Source organism: Rhamphochromis longiceps, linkage group LG19, assembly GCF_057381845.1.
Source record: "Rhamphochromis longiceps isolate RC_006_pf linkage group LG19, R_longiceps_female_GT1.1, whole genome shotgun sequence".
In the NCBI taxonomy this organism is placed as follows: Eukaryota; Metazoa; Chordata; class Actinopteri; order Cichliformes; family Cichlidae; genus Rhamphochromis; species Rhamphochromis longiceps.
In genome coordinates this window covers 21,469,871-21,491,588 of record NC_140575.1, presented here as the reverse complement: position 1 = coordinate 21,491,588, position 21,718 = coordinate 21,469,871, and the positions used below count along the sequence as shown (strand labels likewise).

Sequence of the window (21,718 nt, the reverse complement as noted above, 5' to 3'; positions counted from 1 at the left end):
AAGCCTTTCTTTGTCTCCTGTCTTTCTGAAATCACCTACAGAGATGAGTTCAATCTGAAGTTGGCTCTGCTGAGTAACCAGTGGCAGGGCGTAGTGCGACGTGCTCAGCAAAGGCGCGGGATCATTGATGGTCTCATCCGCCAGTGGCAGCGGTATAGAGAAATGGTGGACAAGCTGCGCAAATGGCTCTTGGAAGTGTCCCATCGTACAGAGACCCTTCAGGCAGGGAATACAGTTCCTCTGCAACAAGCGCGTACTATGCTGGACGCGGTCCAGGTACATAGTGACAAACCTGACTGTAATACACATTAATACAGCAGTGACAGCAAAGGCTAGCTAACATTAAGAAGCTGTTGCAATGTGATGTTCTTCATGTAATAAACCAAAAATATAATATCTGATAACCTTAAACATGTAACTGCAATTGTGGGTTGGGCGTTATCTGTGTAAATTAACAGGCTTGTAGCTTGATAAGAATCCTTTCTTCCTTTTTCAGATGAAGGAAAAGGTGCTGCAGCATCAGCAGGGCAGCTATATCTTGACGGTGGAGGCTGGCAGGCAATTGCTTTTATCAGCTGATAGCCGAGCAGAGGCGACCCTGCAGGCAGAGCTCACTGATGTCCAGGAGCGATGGAAACAAACCAGCATACGGCTGGAACAACAGAAGAAAGAGCTTTCCACTCTGTTAAAGGTAAAAACGACAATACGCTAGCATGTTCTGAATTCCAGGCCACTTCAGAATACCTTGATGGCTCCTATAATTCTTGCATTTGTATGGACAATCTCCATTGTATGTATAAAGTTTTACATTGATTTCCTTATAATACACCAATCTCTTCTATTTGTAGTTTCAGTGAGGACAGCTTTCTAGAGCAACTCGTAATTTTGCCTGTGTTTGTAATCTGTTGAGCGCAGGACTGGGAGAGGAGTGAAAAAGGGATTTGTGGATCACTGGAAAAGCTTCGAGCCTTCAAAAAGCAGCTTTCTCAACCTATTCCCGATCACAATGAGGATCTGCAAGCTGAACAGATCCGCTGCAAGGTAACAACTTGAACATTTTCAAAATTGACTTTTCTTTGTGCATCTAGGTGTAAGACATATATGTAGAGTTATTTAAGTGTATGTTGAGCTGATGTTTTACATTGTTCAGGTGCTTGTTTAGTGTTTTTATAGTGGCACTGTTGTTTTTCCAGGATTTGGAAAATACATTTGACGGCTGGACAGGCGATCTGGCCCATCTGACCTTACTGAGAGAGTCACTTTCTTGTTACATCAGTGCTGAGGACCTTTCTGTCCTACAAGAGCGTATTGAGCTGCTGCATAGACAGTGGGATGAAATCTGCCACCAGGTACAACTCTTGGCACAGTCGCTTACTATTTTGGATTCTCTGAATATACTGTGTGCTAAAAGTCTGATTCTCAAAAATTAGTTTATAGCTACATTCTACATATTACACAATATTTACTGTGTAACAGTTAAAAGTCCCAGGAGACAATGTTACTAATGTCAATCTTCACTATACGATACAAAGCATATATTTGTATATGTAGATGTTGCTCAGCATTTTTTTAAATGGTTGGAGCAGTAGTTCGATTTTGCTGAATGTGCCATTGTGCAACAATTTTGAGAAAGGAATACACTGAGAGGAACAGTTAGCGTGACAAGTTAATGTAATCAGTCAGTCAGTTAAGAAAAGCTGAAACCTCAAGGTGATTTCGTTTTTTCACAGTGGCATCCTGTGTGCAGCGGATAAACTGCACACACAGGAAATACAGCACTCGCTCACTGCGTGATGCAAATGAAAGCGTCTGAACGGCTTCCTTTTGAGCCTTCTTGATCTTTATTAGCTTTTGTTTTAAATTGCCATGCATTCGTTGGCACTTTTTATGTGCTTTGCAGAGAGGTGCAGTTAACTTGTCATGTATTGCTGTTCTTCCACAGCTGTCACTGCGGAGGCAGCAGGTAAGCGAGAAGCTAAATGAGTGGACTGTCTTCAACGAGAAGTATAAGGAGCTCTGCGAGTGGCTCACTAACATGGAGAACAAGGTGTCCCAGAATGGAGACGTCAGCATTGAGGAGATGATCGAGAAGCTTCGCAAGGTTTGCACACACCTCAGATATTTACAAAGTTTGACAGTGTTATTTAATTGTTGTATTTCAGTTACGTTGTGTTTTTCCTACTCTGCTTCTTTTACAAGTGCAGTTTTTTCAAATTTCCTGTTTGCATTGCGTTGTATGCCAGGACTACCAGGAGGAGATCACAGTAGCAGAGGAGAACAAGCTACATTTGCACCAGCTAGGAGAGCGCCTGGCCAGGGCCAGTCACCAGAGCAAAGCCACTGAAATCGAACAAAAACTCAACAAAGTCAGTGACCGCTGGCAGCATCTCCTCAATCTCATTGGAGCGCGGTGAGCAGACGTGCAGTCACAGCTGTGCAGCTGTGTTTTTATCCCATGCTGGGTTGTTTGTAACTAATCTGTTAAATTCTTTTAACAGAGTAAAGAAACTGAGAGAAACTCTAGTGGCTGTGCAGCAGCTAGATAAAAACATGAGCAGCCTGCGCTCTTGGCTCGCCCACATCGAAACAGAGCTGTCCAAACCTATCGCCTATGACTCCTGTGATGCCCAAGAGATTCAGAGGAAGCTCGATCTGCAGCAGGTGACATAATATACTAAACAGGACCTAAAATACATATGTGCAGCTTGCCAGGAATCATTCAGTCTGTGTCAAATGCAAGCTCTTTAATAGCAGACAGGCAACAGGGCTTTGTAATCATTTAGCTGAAATTTCTAAAAACATTCACATTTTTGTAATCATATAATGAAAATGTAACTATTAGTATCAATTCTATGCAAACAGGTTTTGTGATATAATACACTAGTAAAAGTTATTGTTGTACAGTTTGTAACCACTTTCAAAAAGTCATTCTCTAACTTTCTATCAAGCTTCTTCCTTCTCCTTCTGTCTCTCATCTTATTACTTACTGTGTCACTCTTTTCTTGCCCGTCAGGAGCTTCAGCGTGACATAGAGAAGCACAGTACAGGAGTGGCGTCTGTGCTGAATCTATGTGAGGTGCTTCTGCATGACTGTGACGCCTGCGCCACCGATGCAGAGTGCGACTCCATCCAGCAGGCAACGCGGAGCCTTGATCGCCGCTGGAGGAGTATCTGTGCCTTGTCTATGGAGAGGAGATTAAAGTAAGACGTTACACACTAGATGAAAGCATCAAATGCATACGTTATTATGGATAACAGGTAACTGTTATAACTGTTTCCTGAAATTATTCCCTCTGTTAGGATTGAGGAGACATGGCGTTTATGGCAAAAGTTCCTGGACGACTTTGCACGTTTTGAGGAGTGGCTGGCCACTTCAGAAAATACAGCTGCTCTACCCAACTCCTCTGGTGTGCTGTATACTGTAGCCAAGGAGGAACTAAAGAAATTTGAGGTATTGCAGAATTATTTTGTGTACTCTGTACAAATGATCAAACTACCTACTGTTTTCACCTAGTAGGACAGCATTAAATAAGAAAATTCTATCTCTCAAATGCAAACATGTAAACGAAACATGAAGCTAAAACACAAAAGCAAATTTCTTGAGAAAATGTATGAATGTGTTTTTGTAGGCCTTCCAGAGACAAGTTCACGAGAGTCTGACTCAGTTGGAGTTAATCAATAAGCAATACCGCCGCCTGGCCAGAGAAAACCGCACTGACTCTTCCTGCCGGCTGAAGGAGATGGCACATGATGCCAACCAGCGATGGGACAACCTGCAGAAGAGGGTGGCATCCATCCTCCGCAGGCTTAAGGTACAATTGTTCTACTAGTACTTATATATTATTTCCATTTCATTTTTGTACATTTTAATTTAAATTTCTGTCATGCATTTCTGGATTCATTTCTTTTCATCTAACTTTTCTGTGACTGCTTATTATTCACTAATAAAGCCCGAACAAAGGTTTGTTCCATTTGCATGATGTGAAAGCATAGACTCTAACACCAGTGTCCCTCTTTACACGTGCAGCACTTTATTAGTCAGAGAGAGGAGTTTGAGACAGCCAGAGATGGCATTTTGGTTTGGCTGACAGAGATGGACCTTCAGCTGACCAACATCGAGCACTTCTCTGAATGTGACATTCAGGCCAAGATCAAACAACTCAGGGTAAGCCTGTCATGATATTTCAGACCAAGAAAATCCACTGTGCATTTTTCAAACACTGCTTTCTACTGACTCTTACATATGTTCATTTTATCTTCATTTCTAGAGTCAGTTTGCACTTGTGAAGAGCAGCTAAATGGATATTTCATAATTAATGTGAGATACACATCACACACAACTTTGTGTTTAGTTTTAACAGCTTGTCTCTCTCCGGCTTCACAGTCATTCCAGCAGGAGATTTCTCTAACAACAGCCAAGATCGAGCACATCTTCCACCAGGGGGAAGCGCTGATAGAGAAGAGTGAGCCTCTGGATGCTGCTGTCATCGAGGAAGAGCTGGAGGAGCTGCAGCGCTACTGTCAGGAGGTGTTTGGTCGAGTGGAGCGCTACTACAAGAAACTCATTCGCCTTCCTGTAAGACCTCAAAATTGAGAGAATCTGACAGATCTGTGGCTTGGGTCCAAATGTAATCTTTCCCATACTAAAGTCCTTTATCTTTAGCTTGCAGATGACGACACTGAAGTGTCATTGTCCGATCGTGAGCTGGAGCTAGATGAGCATTGTGATTTGTCCAGTCTGCCGTGGAGTGAACGTTTGGGGGATGGCTTCCTGTCGCCTCTGCCGTCCTCCGGTCGCTCAGCTTCCTTGGCTGCCCAGCTCCGGACTGAGCGCTCGGGCAGAGACACCCCAGCAAGCGTGGACTCCATTCCCCTGGAATGGGACCACGACTACGACCTGAGCCGTGGGCTTGAGAGTGCAAGCAGGGCTCTCAGAGAGCAGCAGAGTGAAGAGGGAGACTTCCTTCAGCGTCCTGCCTCAGGCTTGTCAGGTAGGTTCCCATACCAGTGCAAAACTATGCTTGAAATTTAAGAGATTTTTCAGAATAATAACTTTTCTTTATCACTGTTAGCTGTTAAAAAAACGTTAGAAGAGCGATATCTTAAACGACTTTGCCTCTGCATCTTTTGAGAAGTCCAAAAAATGACATCAAAAGTTCCCATAGGGGACAGAAAAACACAAAAGGAACACAAGAAAGTTAGTGAAGGGTTTATCTGTGACTGATTACATTATGGCGAGGATTTTCTTGGTGCCGTTGAATACCAGGATAATCAGTTCACTGAGTCATTCTGAAGCCCACTGCTAAATGTGTGTACTGTATAATGTTTCTTCCAGATGTAGTGATCCCAGAGAGCCCTGAGGCCTTTGTTAAACTAACAGAACAAACACTGAGGTCTTCCACTGGTAGGCAACAGCAGACCCCAGCATGCCACATGTGTTTGGGGCCAGAAATAACAGACACACTCTGAGTGATGAAACACTAGTAGTCTGTTCACCAGCTTGGAATTTGATTTGTGTTCATTTCTTCTCTTAAACACACTTTGGGCACAAATGGCAACACTTTCTAACCCTGGGGAATAGGGTCAATTCCATTTTTATTCCTTCTATTCACTTGTTCTGCTTTGGGCTCTAATTCAGCAGAACAGAAATGGAATTCAGCCTAACCCTTCTTTCTAACTAGCTTTATTCATTTTTTTAACTTGACTTGTTCTTTGTAGCTAACCTGTTTGGATTTGTTGATTTGCATGTTTTTTTTCTTTCTTTGAAAGAAATGTATTGATTCTTATAGAAGGGACTGCAGATTTGTTTAGACGTCTCACGAAAAGGCAAATCACATAAAAAACACGGGGTTTAAACGTATTATTTCAAATCAGGGATGCAGCTCCCGATGCAAAGGGCCACAAAGGGAGTGCTGTGATTTGTGACAAAAGGCCAGAACAAACAATCTGCATTCCTGTCTACTTCTCATTTTTCGCTCTCCACATTTTATTTTTCTTAAATCAGGGGGGCTTACCTTCTTTTCTGATGTTAAACATGTTTCATAAATATATTATGGAAATATAATCAGCTAATATTGTGTTAACAGGGGAGGTTGCTGCTGCAGACTCTCATATACACCCTCTGGATGTCAGCCGTTTCCACCTGCAACAAACGGACAGCAGCCGCAGCCGCACTTCTGCAAGCACAGAAACGGACTCTTCATACATGGGATATGTATGTGTTACTCATATTACGCTTAGAGCTCAGAACAATCTATTCTTTAAAGCTTTTCTGCTCTGGACTGTACATTTAACTGCAATTAATTCTGCTTTGTCTATTTGAATGCTGCTGTTGTTTATTTTTGCTCACATTTTTTTAATAATCTATTTTCTCCTCGCAGAACTCACTTGGTTCTTCAGTTTAACAATATTTTTTCCAATTTTGAAATAGTCAGTATAATCCTGTTACACTGCCTGCAATAACCAGTCTTTTAACTGCTCTGTAGCTGCGACTGATGGGCGAGTGTCGTGGAAGTATTGACACAGTGAGGAGGATGGGCTCTGAGCTGAAGGAGGAAGAGGATACGGTGTCTGGACTGGCAGATCCCAGCAGCTCAGAGTCCCAGACTTCAGGTAATACCTATAACTATCCCCCATCTTAAATAAGCATTTAATTTATGTTAATTTATGCTTGTTAAAGAAAAAAATATGAATTATCCATTGGGCTACAGTGCTGGTAAATTCAGTTAACATAATCTTTTTGGTCTCACATCCATCAATCTAGGAGTGATTGAGCGCTGGGAGCTCCTGCAGGCTCAGGACCTCAGCAAGGAGATGAGAACAAAGCAGAACGAGCAGCAGTGGCAGCAGCTGAACTCTGACCTGAACAAAATCTTGACTTGGCTGGGAGAGACAGAGGAAGAGCTGGAGCAGCAGCGTAGACTGGAGCTTGGCACGGACATCCAGACGATTGAGCTGCGTATCAAAAAGCTCAAGGTACAGGTTTTTTTTAGTAGTAAAGTCCCTATTTTTAACTTTTTTATTACTCTGCTTGTTATTTTCTTACTTGAATACTTATAAATATATACCTTATAGTCTTTATTCCTGCTGTTTCCTTGTTTTGTCATCAAATTGGGAATTTTTTGCATTACTTGTACGTCACCATGGACATGCGTGTTTGTCTACAGGAGCTGCAGAAGGCGTATGACAAGCGCAAAGCTATAGTGCTTTCCATCAACTTGTGCAGTGCGGAGTTTCTGCATTCGGAGACAGACGAGTCCCGAGAGCTACAAGGCAAACTGAAAGACATGAACAACCACTGGGATAAACTCGGCAGCGCGCTGGAGGAATGGAGGTCTTCGTTACAGGAAGCTCTGATGCAGTGTCAAGTGAGTGCTGATCAAGTCGGACTGTTTGAACAGATCGACTTGCTCATGAGTATGAATATCCTTCTATGATATGCTAGTTGGGTCTTCACCTTCCCAAATTTCATCTGATCAATAGGAATTTCATGAGATGAGTCACGGTCTGCTGCTCTGGCTGGAAAACATCGATCGCAGGAGGAATGAGGTGGTTCCCATTGATCCCATCCAGGACAGTGATACTCTCCATGAGCATCACAAAACACTCACGGTACCAAACTGTCACACTCTTAAACTTAAGTGCGTCTTTCCGTGTTACTTCCATAAATCCACTCTGTAAAAGGTTTCTTTTTTGAATGTATCGCTTAAATTTTCTCTCCAGCAAATCCGCCAGGAGCTGCTAGACTCACAGCTTAAAGTTGCTTCACTACAAGACATGTCCCTCCAGTTGCTGGTCAACTCGCAGGGCAGTGATTGCTTGGAGGCTAAGGAGAAGGTTCACGTCATAGGAAACCGCCTAAAACTCCTGCTAAAGGAAGTAACCCGAGACCTCAGAGAGCTGGCCAAGATTCTGGACATCACAAGCAGTCAACAGGTAGAGCCTCAGTCACTTGTGTACCTGTCATGTGTTACCTGAACACCTTTCTTTTATATTCACCTGCATTTAAAAAGTCAAAAAGCATTTGACAGAAACATTTTCAATTTCTTCCATCGTCAGATTTTTTTAAAAACAGAATTTTCAAGTTTAAAGTGGTTTTTGTAAAAATAAAATAAAATAAAATGAATACATTTGGCTATAATCTAAAAAAAAAGCTCAAAAAAGAAAGAACTGTGAAACGCAGACAGGCTGAAAATTCACAGGTTCATATTCAGTGATATTTCATTAGTCACAAATGTGTTACTCACACCTTAATGTACAATATTAGCAAAGGTGGGGAGCAAACTTGTGATGGTGCAATTTGCCAGAATCTTGTAAGTGTGTAATCGTTTTACATTTTTAGCTCTCATGTGGAGCATATTTTTGCACTGAATAAAAAATATCATATTTGCAAATAAACGATTGTTTCAGCACAGGATACACTTAATTTTACTTGAGTGTATTATATTGTTTGGCTGTGTCCTTCAGTTAGATTTTTTTAAGTACTAATCACCTGCCAACCACTCTGTGTAGTCTGTGGCCACATTTAGAAAAGGGGTCACTATTTGCTTAACTCTCACCTGCTTTGTCTCTCTTTGTATCTGCGATTGTTTCCAACATCAGGATCTTTCCTCTTGGTCGTCTGCTGATGAGCTGGACACGTCTGGCTCCCTCAGTCCTGTATCAGGAAGGAGTACTCCCAGTCACAGACGATCGGTAATGTTTATCTCTACCTGTACATGCTGCTATATGAGAACCAGGTGTTTGGAAACCCCTAAGACACATAGAGTAAATGCCCCAAATGCCCCAGTGAAGGCCAGATTCACCCCTGTCATCCCAAGATCTCTCCTCACGCTCTTCAAATCTTTCTCCACCTCCACAACCAGCGTTACGCTCCCTCCCTCTGGATTTTGAACTTTTTTCCAGCCTTTTGCTCTTCTTGCATGTTGTCAATCTCCAGACAGTCTCCTGAGATTTCCTCCTTTCTAACTTTTCTACTTCTTCCTTCCTTTTCTTGGCAGGCTTTTTAGCTCTGCCCAGTTTGTTTCTTTTTCTCTTCCAGTATTTCTGAAACCCTTTTCTTTTTCTCAGACTTCCCTTAAATTTCTTCTCACTGTAGATACGTTTCAATCCTCGTAGTATTATAGCTAGGATTACTGGCTATTGTGCAGCTGCTTAATTTCAAGTGTAGCATAGAACTTGTTGCTGGTTTAATGAGCAAGCATGGCATCAACAACAGCAATGAGAAAGCATTATTTTCTCATTATTCAACTGTACATCAGTCCAAATAAGCATGTCCCTGCTTATACTATGTGTATGTTACTAAATGTCCTTGTTCCAAAGAGATTCATGCATCACATTGCATAATTGTAGCAGTCCCTTTATTGCACTCCCAAGCTGAAGCAATTCAAAGTAGTTGTGCACTGTGAAGAGCCAGATTCCTTATTATAACAGGTTACAAAATCAGTCACTTTCACGTATGATTTTGTTGCTGCTCTTCTTTCATTTTGGGTTTTCTTTTCATCAATAGCTTTGTCTTGATTTGCCTGGACTTAAACATACTTTCTTTCTTTTACCTCCCCCCCCCCCTGTTCATTGCAAACAGCAACGGGGCAAATGTAGTCTGTCACAGCCTGGACCCTCTGTGAGCAGTCCACACCACAGGTACCTTTCTGTTGGTTTCTAGCACACCCAGAAGATAATGGAACTCAGCAGCCCATGATGCATTTGGAGATCAGTTGATTTCAGCTTTGAAATGAAACACTTAAGGAACAAATATTCAGAATTTCAGCTTTTAACGCTCGTGCCAGAATAGCAGCTCATGATAATGAATTCCATCATCTTCTGTAAGTCTAGATGCTCTGTGTAGGCTAGGCGATCAGGTGAGTGGTAGCCCACGCATCCGAGACAGGAGTTTCACAAGGAAAGGTGCAAGGCCTCCTCTCTGCCAATGTCCTTGGCTGCTTAATATTGCTAACCAGAGGGCGTTTCTTATGAATAACACAAATATTTCTCTATATCTAACTTCCTCGCTGATACTGAGCGCACACACACACCCTTTTGCTCTCAAATTGCCGAGCCAGTAAATGTCTGCAATGAACAATGCAAAGGCCGCTCTCTTCCTCTCTTGCGCTGATTCTCTCTCTTGTGTGTTACATTTCTTCTCCCTCTGCTGCTGCTATCTCACTGAGTATCCACCATCTCCCCCCCCCTCAGTCTGTCATCTGTGAGTCTTGCCTCTCAGGTCTCCATTTGGGAAATGGTAAAGGGGCACTTTCGGTAAAAACACAGGGCAGCTCGAGTCACTTTGTTCATGCATTCTGGGATTGAGGGAAAAATACATTTAGAGAGCAAAGCAGCCTTGATTTTTCTTAATTGAAATACATTCTGAATACTTTATTTTTTACAATACATACATATGTAAACCCCTATATTACTGCTTTCAACTGACCGTGTCTTCTAACTTTTTGAGGCTATAAGAAGACAGTATTACTGAGGGTGATGGTGACAGAAAAATGACACATTACTACTCATAGTATGACATTTTGTGAATTTGCTTATTTCCTTATGTTTCTTTTTTGGACGTGGAAGCAGTTGGAAACAGCCAGCGTGTCTGGCTCTTTCCTCCTCCTCCCAGTGTCCATGCTAAACTAGGCTCTGTCCCAGCTTCATCTTAACATCTTAATTCACAAAGGGATTTCAGTCATCTCATCTAACTCTAAATCTAGAAAGTGAACTGGATTTCCCAAACTGTTGATTTAAGAAAACGCAGCTAACTACCAGGGTCAAAGATGCTGTTTCTAATTGCCGTGCTCTTCCCGCCTCCGTTTGCTTTGCATTTTTTAACAGGACACAAACTTTCAAAGACTCCATTGTTATATGAATAAAAAGAGTATTCTCAAATTCAGCTGTTACTTGCAGCATGCCGTTTGCCTTTTACTCTAACGCCTTTTGCAAAGAAATGCAAGCTCTCGTATTAAATGTCTTTGTCTGGCACAGGATTGCAGAATGTATGCCGTGAAAACTGTTTTGTGACCGTATTCGTACTTGTGTTGATCCACCCCAGTCTCAGTCAGCATGTAGATCACAATGTTAAACATTGTCTAACATTGCTTTACACTGTGTTGGCAATGTCTTTCAAACACAGCATGGTGCTTACATCCACTGTCGCTGGACTGAGATCTTATTTGGATTGAAACTATGCAGACAACATTAAAACAGTTAAGAGTGGGGAGAGAAGGATATTAAATTAGGATAATTTTTAAAGGGAAGTTTGTTTATTGGATTAGACTAATTTGATTTGTTTGTAATTTTTACTATTTCTGTAGCAAAGAGAAGCAGTTTTGTACATGTAAGATTGGTTTATTATATTGCCGTGGAAGTACAACAGTGTTTCCAACAAAGACGGGAGTATGTGCAAAATGTAAATAAAATAAAAATGCAATGATCATTTAAACTCAATTATATTTAATATAAAGAAATCAAATGATGAAATGCATGTAAATTGATTTTTAAAATTCGGTTCTATGTTTTTATATATGTTCAGTCAATTTTGAAAGCAGCCCCATGTTTCAAATTGGTGGTGCAGGGCATGTTTATAATTGTGATCAAGAGTTTTTAGTGAGTATCACCCAAACTGTCTCTACTACAGAGACTGTGGTTTTGCTAAAATAAACAAGGCTAGCTGATATCTAGATGGCAGCATGTGTTGCTTCAAAACCTGCATTTATCTTTTTTCATTTATCCTGTATCTTTCTTCACAGATGGTCAAGTTATAAAAGCTACATCTACTGTTATTATCATATAATAGATGTTGGCTCATGTTCTCTTTATGCCAAAGGACCAACTATCCATCATTTCCATGAAGAAATTCAGACTTTGATTGGTTAGACTATAGTATAAGTTACAATTTAAAGAACTCTGTTCCAGCATGTTACATGTTTTGGATGGAAGCTTGTTTCTGTCACTGAAAAAAATCATTTCAGAGTCAAAAGCTCGAGTTATTGTCTGAAACTTCGACTGATTAACGCAAGCTTGAAATTAAGAAAAGTAACTGGAAATTTAGACATAGGTCTGCCAATTCTTTTAATTAATAAAAAAAAACCCTTTAATTGATAATTAATTTAGGTTGGGTTTAAATGATTTAAAATCCATTGCATTCTGCTTTTATATACATTCAGGCCACAGTCTTTTTGGAAACACATTTGCAGTAGTGCAGATGAGAAGGAGATTTTAAAAGTCTATAATCCATAGTTGTGTTTGACTAATCCTGTTTTTGCTGGGCTGTGAATGTTTGTGTTTGTGTGAGCAGGCCTCACAGCGACGCTGGATCCGCTTCCTTCCCTTCTGACTCGGAGACACGATCATCTCGTAGGTCCTCGTTTCTGTGGCGCGTCTTCTGGGTCGCACTGCCTCTCCAGCTCTTCCTGCTCCTGTTAGTGGTTTTTGCCTTTCTGCTGCCAATGTCTGAGGAGGACTACTGTGCTCAGTCCAACAACTTTGCTCATTCCTTCTACCCGATGCTGAGCTACACCAACGGACCGCCTCCAGTGTAGATGGACGTAAAAACCACTGATGTTTAGTATTCTTGAGCCAGAATGACCTTAGTGGGATTCATGTTGATATCCTTGAAACGGTTAATCACGTTGGGAGCAAAAACAAATCCTGCTCGTCCATTTTTACTGCAGAATAACAGCTGCCATCTACAGTTAATATCTTTGTGTGTAGCACATAGGATCAAGCATCTCACTATGTTACTCTGTGTAATGCTGTGTCAGTTAATTTGCATTTTTGGTGTAATGGATCTGGAGGTTTCTGCCCACAGTGGACATCTGCTGGATAAACGACGTGTCGACTCAGTGGTGTAAACATGACGTAACTTCTCTCAAGCCGATAGCACCAAAGTTAAACGCTGAAATATAGCCTGTGAATTTGCTTGTAACTAAAAGTTTGTAAACAGCAAAAACATTTAATATATCTTACATTGCAATTATTTTTTTACCTGTATTTTGGCATGCAGTTTTAATCTTTGCTTTTACTTACTTACATCCATCGTTGTGTCTGTGGTAATCGGTCCATTTTTAACTTGAACCACATGGATTCATGCAAGAGTCATTTAAGCCAAGTCAAGTGAATTTAATATCCAAGTCAGACGCAACGCAGGAGTTTAACCTTTAACAGTCATCCATGGTCTTTATACATTCTGCTGTTTTATTTTTTCAGGATATGAAATATGTCTTTAAGATTGAGAAATATGACCAATAGAATTATTGCATATTTTATAAGACTGTGAGTTCAGTATCAAATGTATAACAGTCGAGAGTTATTTAACATATGTATATAATGCAAAAAGAAATAATATGAGAAATGTATGTATATGCGACTCTCAAAAACAATGAATGCCAAACCTTCATTCTAAAAGTTGTCATTTTATTTGTGAGTTAGCATTTTTAATATTTCACCCTTTGTGCATCATACTTATATTGATCTTCCCATGAAAACACAAATATAAAAGAAAACTTTTAAATTGTTATTTTATGTTTCAAAAGTAATTAATATCTCTACTATTTCTCAACATTTCAACTTATTTTTGGTATGAATGGAGTGAATACATTTTAAGTTTCGTGAGATCTGCAGGTGGTAACATCCAGGTTGGAGCCATCGGATAGTTCTTGGACTTGTTGCAGGTGAGGTCTCTGGTGAGTCGAGTAGTGCCGGGGTATGTTAACATGATGATGAAGGTGGTGACGGTGACAATGGCCATGAAGAAGGGTTTCAAGTAATTTGATGATTTCATAATTTGGAAGAGCCAACGCTGTGGCATCCAGGCCCAACGTTTGAGAAACCAGCATGCGGAAATCCACCAACTGAAAAAAGAAACTTACCTGGTTCAAAAGTTTTCAGAAATCTTGTGACCTTTCCTTTATTTATATTAACAAACAACATTAAATGAGCTCTATGACCGCTAACAAACATCTGCTGTGCAAGGTCATGAGATGTGGATGAAAGCATGGTAAACAAGTTTTCCTATTTGTCGTTTGACTCTTACCTCTCTCTGCCTCTCAGACAGCTGAGCAAGGCTCTGTCTGAGGGTGAGGAGTTCCTGTAGGTCGTCTCTTGTCTTCTTCTCTTGGCTTTGCAGGTCTGAGCTAACTGCGCTCAGCTTTTTCTCCACCTTTGCCTTCTCATCCGCCACCAGATTCAGCTTCTTTTTCTGCTCCTGCATGGTCTGAGTCTGTTGCGCGACTTTCAGCTTGGCATTTTAGGCACAGCAGAGACTCGAGTGAGCGTCGGGTTTTAGTAAAACAAGAGTGACTTTATTTAATTATGTCAAATTATTAATCTAAGATACTCTGATACTTTGAAAGCATGCATTGATTGCATATGCATATGATTCAATGACCCACCAACCCATGCCCCAAAATTAACACAAATACACAAAACATTATGAAGTGAAAATCCCCCTGGAGTGAATTTGGGCCCAAACCCTTCTCCCCTCTACCTTGAGCTCGCTGGTATGGGAGAGCTGGGCCTTGAGCTCAGTGTTGGAAAGTTTGGTTGCTTTCAGTTCACTTTGAAGACACTCCAGTTTTTTCTGCAGCCTCGCAGCCTGCAGTTGTGCATCATTTTGTTCCGCAGCCAATGCTGATCGGGTCTTCTTCTCCTCCTCCAGCTCTGAAACCTTTTTCCTCAGTAGTTGGATGTGGAGTCCTTTGCTCTCTATTTGTTCCTTCTGTGATTTCAACTACAGGGAATGGGAATATTTTAAATCAACTGTATACATTTTTTTAAGCTGCATTTGTGCATTTAGAGGTAAATTATCTGCTTGTTCAGCACCACTCTCCACTTGTATAAACTTGTGAATGATAAAAACAAAAAACAAACAAAAAAACTACCTTCCGTTGTAAGCTGTAAGTCAGACTTTTACTCTCAACTAAAGCAGTTCCCTCTTGTCTAACAAGTTGTTCGGCACGTGACAGAATGAATTTTAGCTTCATTTTGAAGTCAAGATCAATGTCAAAGTCCTCAACCTTCATCGTCTTGGACAGCTGCTCCAAGAATTCCTCATACTGTTAAAAAAAAGAGACAAATCATAGGAATGTGTCGCTATACCAACCTGTATCTGTAACTTATATGCTTAGTCACATGACTTTACTCACATCCTGTTTGCTGTGTTGCAATCGGTCACAATGCATGTCTGCTGTCAGCAGTTCGGCCTCCAGACATTGCAGTCTTCCCCTCAGGTCTTGGACTTGCTGCTCTGCAAGCTGAGCCCTCTGTTGTGCAATGTGATGAAGCTCTGTCTGCTCATTCAGCTTTTCAGAAACACAACACAGCCTCATTTCCACCTCTGGCAAGCTCTGAAAGACCAGCATAGTGAAAATGTGTGGTAACATAAACTATTGTGTGCACACTCCTTTTTATCTTACAGCTGGACTAAGTCCTTGACAGATGGAACAGGAAGAGTTAACATAAAGATACAAGTAACTGCATCAATTGCTGTGCTTTGGGACGTATTCTTCTACTTTACAGAGTTATCCAGTCGATGTAGTTATTAGTCTGCAAATTAAAATAAAAAAAATATTTAGCTGTATTGCAAGTATTGAGATTAAAGTGCTACCTGCATGCTTATTGGTAAAAAAAAAATCAACCAGTATGTTTCATTTTACACAAGTAACTGATCATTCATGACATATAGCGATTAACAAAAAGTAATCCTAATAGCTAAAATACAATGTGATTTATAATTGTCAGCAAATGTGTTGTTTGGCTGGAGCCACATTTGCACCTTGGAGAACAAATTTAGCTTTAAAGCAGCTTTTAAGCATTTTTTGTTGGAAATCCCAACGTTCCTCACCTTATTGCAGAGGTTATCCAGTGTCTGTAGAACATCTCTCTCCGTGGGCAGGATGACGTCCTCACACCTCTTCTCCAGGAGGCCGACCAACGTTTCCAAGAATGCCTGCAGCTTGCTCTCAGCTTCTTGGATCCTTCTTTCAAGCTCCTCCACCTGGTTCTCCAGACAGTGTGACTCTCGCCTGGCTGCCTCTATTACTCTCTTACTGGCCTCAAGTCTTTCAGTTAGGGTCTGCTTCTCCATCTCGACACTTCTTCTCCCAACAGCCAGACCATCAAGCTCCTAAATGACATACAAACACCACAACAATAGGGCAATTTTAGCAGTTACTCCTAAAGTAATAAAATCTTTAAATTAACAATTTCGTACAGAAGTCAGTAGTTTTTACACAACGCTACTAAATCCTTTAGTTCGTGGGTTAAGCCGTCCAGACATGTGAAATCTTGTACTGTAAAGTAACTACTCTTTTAAGTTGTGTATATACCACTTTGAGTGAATCAAGTGCTGCTACACTGCTTGCAGCCTTCCTCCTCTCTTGGTCCAGCTCTGCCACCAGCCTCAGCACCGTCTCTCTGCTGGCTTTGCACTCCACCTCACTGGACTTCACACTCTCTTCTAAAACAGCAACCCTCATCTTCAGCCTCTCCTTCTCATTGCACTGTTAATTACAGAGGTTGAAGAAAGGTACTAAATAGTTATTAAATGTTTTTTTTTAAATCTATTTTTAAAAGTTGCCAACATAGGAATCAATTTAGTTTTTTCCTCCGCTATGACTGAATTCAGTAGACATTTAAAATATTTTAAGGCCTACCTCGTTAGAGTTTTCCATAACTCCAAATAAGAGAGGTGAGAAGTGAACTTTAAGTAGATGTTGCCTCTGTTTTAAGAAGTCTCCTGGCAACAGCAAACACAGGCTCAGTCAGAAGGGGGCGATGTAGCTGAGCCTGTCAGGCATCAACTCGTTTATCAAGTTGGTGGAATTTTATTTTATTTTATTTTATTTTATTTTAGTTTAGTTTAGTTTAGTTTAGTTTAGTTTAGTTTAGTTTATTTTAGTTTAGAAAAATTGATTTCTTAATTTATATAGTAACATAAAAAAAATCCAAAGTCACGCTGAACGTGCAACAATGTGAAGGTCATTCCATGAGCACCACGTTAGCCCTGAGTTTAGACTGTCAGGTAGCCCTTCTGCTCAATCCCAGTATGAGCTTCACTTACCGGACATTTTCCACTCATAAACTGATCGAGTTTGTCTAAATATAAACGACTGAGTATTTTTAAGGTACTTCCTGCTGTGTTTTGAAGTTTTAGTAAGTAATATAGTTCAGCTTAAAATGGAAACGCTCTACCTTCAAGTCAGAGCTGAGAGCTTAATGTGACTACTTGTATTGCGTCACTTCGAGCAGGAAACAAGCGACGAGGAACAAACACGCCGCCTTTGAATGTATGCAAGACTGTAAACACTGAAGGTAGCTGGAATTTGTGAATTAATTTAACACCGTATTTTGTTTTTTCTAACCTGGTAAGCGAAGAAACGGACGTTTTCTACTCACTGAATTGTCTGCGGCTGGCATGTATACAGAAGTTAGCTCCAGGCATGGAGCCGCAGTACTGCTGAATGTATTATCCTAATTAGTTTGCAGGATATACGAGTGTTTTGCTTGCTGATGCACTTTTGATTCCTGTTGTTGTCTATACTTTAGAGTTAACGTGTAACAATATAACTATACGTCCATTAGCTAAGTTGATCTGTTTGTTTAACATAGTTCTGTGCTTCCAGTCACCTAAAGGCACTTTCCTTTGGCAGCAGGTTATTTGTAGGTGAGTGTGAATGGAAGATGCTTCTCCGGACGTTGTGGTCCAGACTGGGAGCCCAGCTGCATGCAGGGAGCAGATCAGGCTGCGTTTTAACTTCGGCCAGTACTCACTGTGCTCCGTGGAGCTTTTCCAGGACCTGCCATTTAAACTATATTCATCAGCAGCACGAGCAGAAAAGACATGTTTCTTTGCCTGCTTTGAGTGGATGTAAAAGTCTTAGCAGTGGGTTTTTGACTGACCCTGGGAGACTTTCAAACTGTGCAAGAGGACAAACAAGTTTGTATTCAACCAACCTCGTAAAGTCAGTGTTGAAACCAGGTTTGAAACCAGCCACAGTGCCTGGGAAGAGGGCACCCAAGGGACCACGGACGAAGCAGCCGTCCAGAGCCAACCAGCCTTCCCTCAGTGAAGACAAGGTGATTTACCCTTTAGTGTAGTGAAATGTTTTATTTAGCTGCGCCTGGTATTGTTTTATGTGTTGATTCAATTGTTTGTCTCCATAGGATATGATGCAGTGCATTGCTTTTGCAACAGCAGATCAGTATCATTTGCCAACACTTTCTCACGACTTGATAAACCACGGCTTCCATGAGATAGATTTGCCCAGAGGTATGAGTGAAAAGGTCATACAGCTGTGCATTAGATTATTAGTGATGGCTTTCATGATCGTCGTGTTTTTATTTTCAGATGCCTCGAATGTTCTGGTGATAAGCACAGACATGGCTGCAAAACCAGATGATAATGCACAAATCTTCTTCTTCAGGTAATGCTGATGCGCTTTGGTTTAGACTTTGTCTCCAATGGTATTATTTTGTTGTAGAAAGGTCAGTTCTGTTCAAACATTGTCAAAAATATGGCTTAATTTGAGGATTATTGATAATTGGTTTGGTCAGTACTCGGTGATACAGGCGTACCTTGGTTTGCCTGTATGCCTATATCAGTGATCTATTTCTCAGCATCAGATGCACACACAAATCTAAACATGCAATTGCTGAGATTGTCGATTGGATTACACAAGGCTAATCAGTGGTGGCTTTTAAAATTGTTGATGCTCTTGCCACGTGAGGCCAGGCCCCACTGCATTGTGTCTAAGCAGTCAGGGAGGGCTGTGAAGGTCTATGTAATCCTCCAAGGATATGCCTCCTCAGACAATCACTGACCTCCTGCTAAACCATTCATGCTGGATGTTGCATGCAGCATAACGTTCGCCACAGCATCTCCAGACTCTTACCTGCCACATATGCTCAGTGTGAATTTGCTCTCATCTGTAAAGAGAATGCAGCCCCACTGATGGACCTTTTGGTTTTGTTGATCACTAGTGAATGCTATTCGATCTGCATGTTGCTGGTATGTGAACACAGGTCCCACTGATGGATGTCAGCCCCTCATGCCGCCCTCATGGAGTCTGTTTCTGACAGTTTGATCTAAAACATGCACATGAGGTTTTGTAGGCCACCTCCCGTTCTTCCTCTCACAAAGGAGCAGATACTGGTCCTGCTGCTGTGGTATCTCCCTGTGGTATCTCCACCACACTCTTGAGATTGTGCTGAGAGACGCAAACTTTGTTGCCATGGCACGTGTGGATTTGCCATCCTGGAGGAGTTGGACTATTTGTGCAACCTGGCTGAGATGGTGATAGTGTCTCATGTTACTAGTGGTAGCAAGGACAAGGAGATAGAAACGGTCTGTGGCAACCATTCCCTTTTTGGGGGGTTGTCTTGTTGTTGTCTTCCCCTGCACCTGTTGTCCCTTTGATTTGCACCAGAGCAGGTGAAACTGAGTCTTAATAGTTTATGCTTTCTAACTTACAGGTTGCTATCCCTGAAGTTTAGCTGACTTTTTTGTTATACGCTGACAATCAAGCATTCCTTTAGCATTTTTCAGCAGTGTAGTTACTAATACTTCTTTAGTACAGCTGCTTTTTTCTTTGGCCCCATAATGCCTGATCTCAGTCTAAAGTTTCTAAGTTTAAAAGTTGTTTTGTTCAGCTAGAGTTTTTGTTTGACTGCTTGCCTCATGATTACCTTGAACTGATAGTTTGTTTTGTAACATGAGAGGAAGGGCTAAACACTGACTTGTTCCACTTTCTAAATTTTTAGAGAAGGCTCAGTAGTTTTCTGGAATGTCGAGGAGAAAACGGTAAGCAAACATCACCATTAATGCAGTTAATCTAATTTCCAGTTCACTTTTCTACTATACTATTGTTAAACTCTGTAATTTCCCCTCGGTCTTTACAGATGAAAAACATTTTGAGAATCCTGGAACACCATGAGATCCAGCCTTATGAAGTAGCGTTAGTCCACTGGGAAAATGAGGAGATTAACTACACTGTGGGAGAGTACGATGAGCCTCAAGCTTTGTTTTGTTAGTACTTTCAGACTCTGTAACGTTTCTAAACAGACACTTTTTTCCACCTCAGGGGAAATACAAAGCTTGAGCGTGGCAACTTTATTCTGAGTGACGATATGGATCAAGAGGAAGCTGTTTTGGAGAAATTTGCATTTTCAAATGCACTTTGTTTGTCTGGTGAGAAGCTGTATTTCCAGTCTGAATCATAAAAAATGTATTTGTTTCCTGTGAACACTGCTAACCTTTTCTCTTTGCTTTCTTTTCCAGTGAAGTTGGCAATATGGGAGGTAGCATTAGACAACTTTGTAGAGTCCATTCAATCAATTCCAGAGGTACAGTGGACAATTAACAGCAAGAATGAATAATTGATTATTTATAATGGTTGTTTGTGTGTTAGGAGATGCACGTGGCCAGCATGCTAATTTTTTTTTCCTTTCCCACCCAGACACTCAAGTCTGGGAAAAGAGTCAAGTTGTCCTCTGCAGAGGTTATGCAGAAGATAGGAGAGCTTTTCACATTAAGGTAAATTCAGGAAAGTACAGCCTTTCTATTTTTGTATTCACTATTTATGAGCAAGTAATACACCTTGAGTTTTGTGTAATTATACATGTTATTTCTAAATGCAAAAACTGCTGTTTGTTTGCTTTTCTAGTATTACCGTACTTTAGTATTTTTATTTACACTCTGCTTTGACAGACACTGTATAAACCTGAGATCTGACCTTCTCCTCACGCCTGATTTCTACTGGGACAGAGAAAACCTAGAAAAACTCTACGATAAGACGTGCCAGTTCCTCAGCATCAACCGCAGAGTCAATGTAAAGGATAAACTATCGCTGCTGGGTCTTTGTGTTAACACTCAATCATTTTTTTTGCCCATGTAGCTTCATAATCTATCTCATTTTAGGTTGTGAATGAGAAGCTGGAACATTGCACGCAGCTGACAGACTTGATGAGGAGCCACCTGAGTGAGAAGCACAGCTTGAGGTTGGAGTGGATGATAGTCATCCTGATTACGATTGAGGTAAAAGAGGTCAAGCAAGAAGCCTCAAAGAATGCAGCATTTTTAAAACAAACCTTTATTCATGCTTTAAAAAAAACAGGGAGATGTTTAATAATGAGTGCATCTCATTTGTTTCTCTTGTAGGTTATGTTTGAACTCGCAAAAATGATCTTCTAAATTGCTGCTCTGAAGCTACAACAACTCTAAAAAGGGCACAAGCAGCTATGAAAGAAGAATGCTGCACTGTGCGAAGGCACTGAGTCATGAAGGGGACCTAGATCACGCTGAATGTATTTACTCTTCATGTGTTACATCAGCAACTTTCTGAAAACCATGAATTATTTTTAAATCAAGAATTTCACAAATTGTTACTGGGGATCTTGGCTGCGGGCGGGAGCAGTATTTTACACACATTTGTTCTTTATTACTGTGAAAAAAACAAAGAAAAATCAAAGTAGGCAAAAAAAGATTTTTAATCTTTTGTGATGATCTGACCTTTATGTTTTGGGACTTTTTTTGTCTTTATGTTCTTAATTTTCTTTTTACGTCATGAGAAAGCATCTATGTTTTCTTGTCAGTGTCAAAGATGCATTTTTAAAAGGTCTTATTTGCATGGGAAGGCAGGGACTCCCACACCTTGACACTGATCTTGCAGCTGATTTAAAAAAGAAAGGGGGGGGGGGGGGGGGGGGGGGGAGATGTAGAAATGCATCC

At 40.9% G+C, this 21,718-nt stretch overlaps 4 protein-coding genes across 8 annotated transcripts in view; 2 read left to right on the top strand and 2 right to left on the bottom strand.

Moving 5' to 3' along the window:
• The window catches only part of syne1b (spectrin repeat containing, nuclear envelope 1b), a 75,534-nt gene extending 62,408 nt beyond the window's left edge, over nt 1–13,126 (top strand). For both annotated transcript variants that reach the window (XM_085392123.1, XM_085392124.1), the window contains 23 exons: nt 42–276; nt 497–691; nt 916–1,041; nt 1,194–1,349; nt 1,943–2,101; nt 2,244–2,410; nt 2,499–2,661; nt 3,014–3,201; nt 3,301–3,451; nt 3,630–3,812; nt 4,028–4,165; nt 4,385–4,576; nt 4,664–4,991; nt 5,336–5,404; nt 6,087–6,214; nt 6,486–6,612; nt 6,764–6,975; nt 7,167–7,367; nt 7,483–7,611; nt 7,723–7,935; nt 8,602–8,694; nt 9,584–9,642; nt 12,290–13,126. In XM_085392123.1, the coding sequence (XP_085248249.1) occupies nt 42–276; nt 497–691; nt 916–1,041; nt 1,194–1,349; nt 1,943–2,101; nt 2,244–2,410; nt 2,499–2,661; nt 3,014–3,201; nt 3,301–3,451; nt 3,630–3,812; nt 4,028–4,165; nt 4,385–4,576; nt 4,664–4,991; nt 5,336–5,404; nt 6,087–6,214; nt 6,486–6,612; nt 6,764–6,975; nt 7,167–7,367; nt 7,483–7,611; nt 7,723–7,935; nt 8,602–8,694; nt 9,584–9,642; nt 12,290–12,533 (3,856 nt within the window). In that variant the 3' untranslated portion in view covers nt 12,534–13,126. The remainder of the gene's footprint in view (nt 1–41; nt 277–496; nt 692–915; nt 1,042–1,193; nt 1,350–1,942; nt 2,102–2,243; nt 2,411–2,498; nt 2,662–3,013; nt 3,202–3,300; nt 3,452–3,629; nt 3,813–4,027; nt 4,166–4,384; nt 4,577–4,663; nt 4,992–5,335; nt 5,405–6,086; nt 6,215–6,485; nt 6,613–6,763; nt 6,976–7,166; nt 7,368–7,482; nt 7,612–7,722; nt 7,936–8,601; nt 8,695–9,583; nt 9,643–12,289) is intronic.
• A 426-nt stretch (nt 13,127–13,552) lies between these two features.
• On the bottom strand, nt 13,553–14,203 carry LOC146646680 (uncharacterized). The gene is made up of 2 exons (XM_085392126.1): nt 14,027–14,203; nt 13,553–13,844 (listed from the first exon to the last, which is right to left on the bottom strand). Exons 1-2 carry the CDS (start codon nt 14,201–14,203, stop codon nt 13,593–13,595), a joined length of 429 nt encoding a protein of 142 aa, XP_085248252.1. The 3' UTR covers nt 13,553–13,592.
• A 102-nt stretch (nt 14,204–14,305) lies between these two features.
• Nucleotides 14,306–16,723, bottom strand: LOC146646679 (coiled-coil domain-containing protein 170-like). Its single transcript, XM_085392125.1, has 6 exons — nt 16,647–16,723; nt 16,320–16,493; nt 15,836–16,117; nt 15,138–15,338; nt 14,874–15,047; nt 14,306–14,722 (listed from the first exon to the last, which is right to left on the bottom strand). Exons 1-6 carry the CDS (start codon nt 16,662–16,664, stop codon nt 14,423–14,425), a joined length of 1,149 nt encoding a protein of 382 aa, XP_085248251.1. The 5' UTR covers nt 16,665–16,723; the 3' UTR covers nt 14,306–14,422.
• Nucleotides 16,724–17,231: 508 nt separating this feature from the next.
• Nucleotides 17,232–21,669, top strand: rmnd1 (required for meiotic nuclear division 1 homolog). 4 transcript variants are annotated; one of them, XM_085391919.1, is made up of 12 exons: nt 17,232–17,304; nt 17,643–18,069; nt 18,157–18,262; nt 18,341–18,416; nt 19,753–19,792; nt 19,891–19,991; nt 20,073–20,179; nt 20,270–20,334; nt 20,448–20,524; nt 20,699–20,819; nt 20,909–21,025; nt 21,149–21,668. In XM_085391919.1, the coding sequence occupies exons 2-12, from the start codon at nt 17,674–17,676 to the stop codon at nt 21,179–21,181; spliced, it is 1,239 nt and encodes a 412-aa protein (XP_085248045.1). In that variant the 5' UTR covers nt 17,232–17,304; nt 17,643–17,673; the 3' UTR covers nt 21,182–21,668. The 4 variants fall into 4 exon arrangements, with proteins under 4 accessions (XP_085248045.1, XP_085248047.1, XP_085248044.1 ...); XM_085391921.1 differs by having other exon boundaries at nt 17,239–17,304; nt 17,646–18,069; nt 21,149–21,669; XM_085391918.1 differs by having other exon boundaries at nt 17,249–17,357; nt 21,149–21,669.
• The last annotated feature ends 49 nt before the right edge of the window (nt 21,670–21,718 follow it).

What these genes read in the sequence shown, in the direction of transcription:
- LOC146646679 (XM_085392125.1), bottom strand. An exon ending in TGCAACACAGCAAACAGGAT is followed by an intron (nt 15,048 to 15,137) that starts GTGAGTAAAGTC and finishes TTTTTTTAACAG; the next exon opens with TATGAGGAATTCTTGGAGCA. An exon ending in CTTACAGCTTACAACGGAAG is followed by an intron (nt 14,723 to 14,873) that starts GTAGTTTTTTTG and finishes CATTCCCTGTAG; the next exon opens with TTGAAATCACAGAAGGAACA.
- rmnd1 (XM_085391921.1), top strand. Translation starts at nt 17,674, where the DNA reads ATGCTTCTCCGGACGTTGTGGTCCAGACTGGGAGCCCAGCTGCATGCA. An exon ending in TGAGATAGATTTGCCCAGAG is followed by an intron (nt 18,263 to 18,340) that starts GTATGAGTGAAA and finishes TTTTATTTTCAG; the next exon opens with ATGCCTCGAATGTTCTGGTG. An exon ending in GGAGAGCTTTTCACATTAAG is followed by an intron (nt 20,525 to 20,698) that starts GTAAATTCAGGA and finishes CTGCTTTGACAG; the next exon opens with ACACTGTATAAACCTGAGAT.
- LOC146646680 (XM_085392126.1), bottom strand. Translation starts at nt 14,203, where the DNA reads ATGCAGGAGCAGAAAAAGAAGCTGAATCTGGTGGCGGATGAGAAGGCA. An exon ending in TGTCTGAGAGGCAGAGAGAG is followed by an intron (nt 13,845 to 14,026) that starts GTAAGAGTCAAA and finishes TTCTTTTTTCAG; the next exon opens with TTGGTGGATTTCCGCATGCT.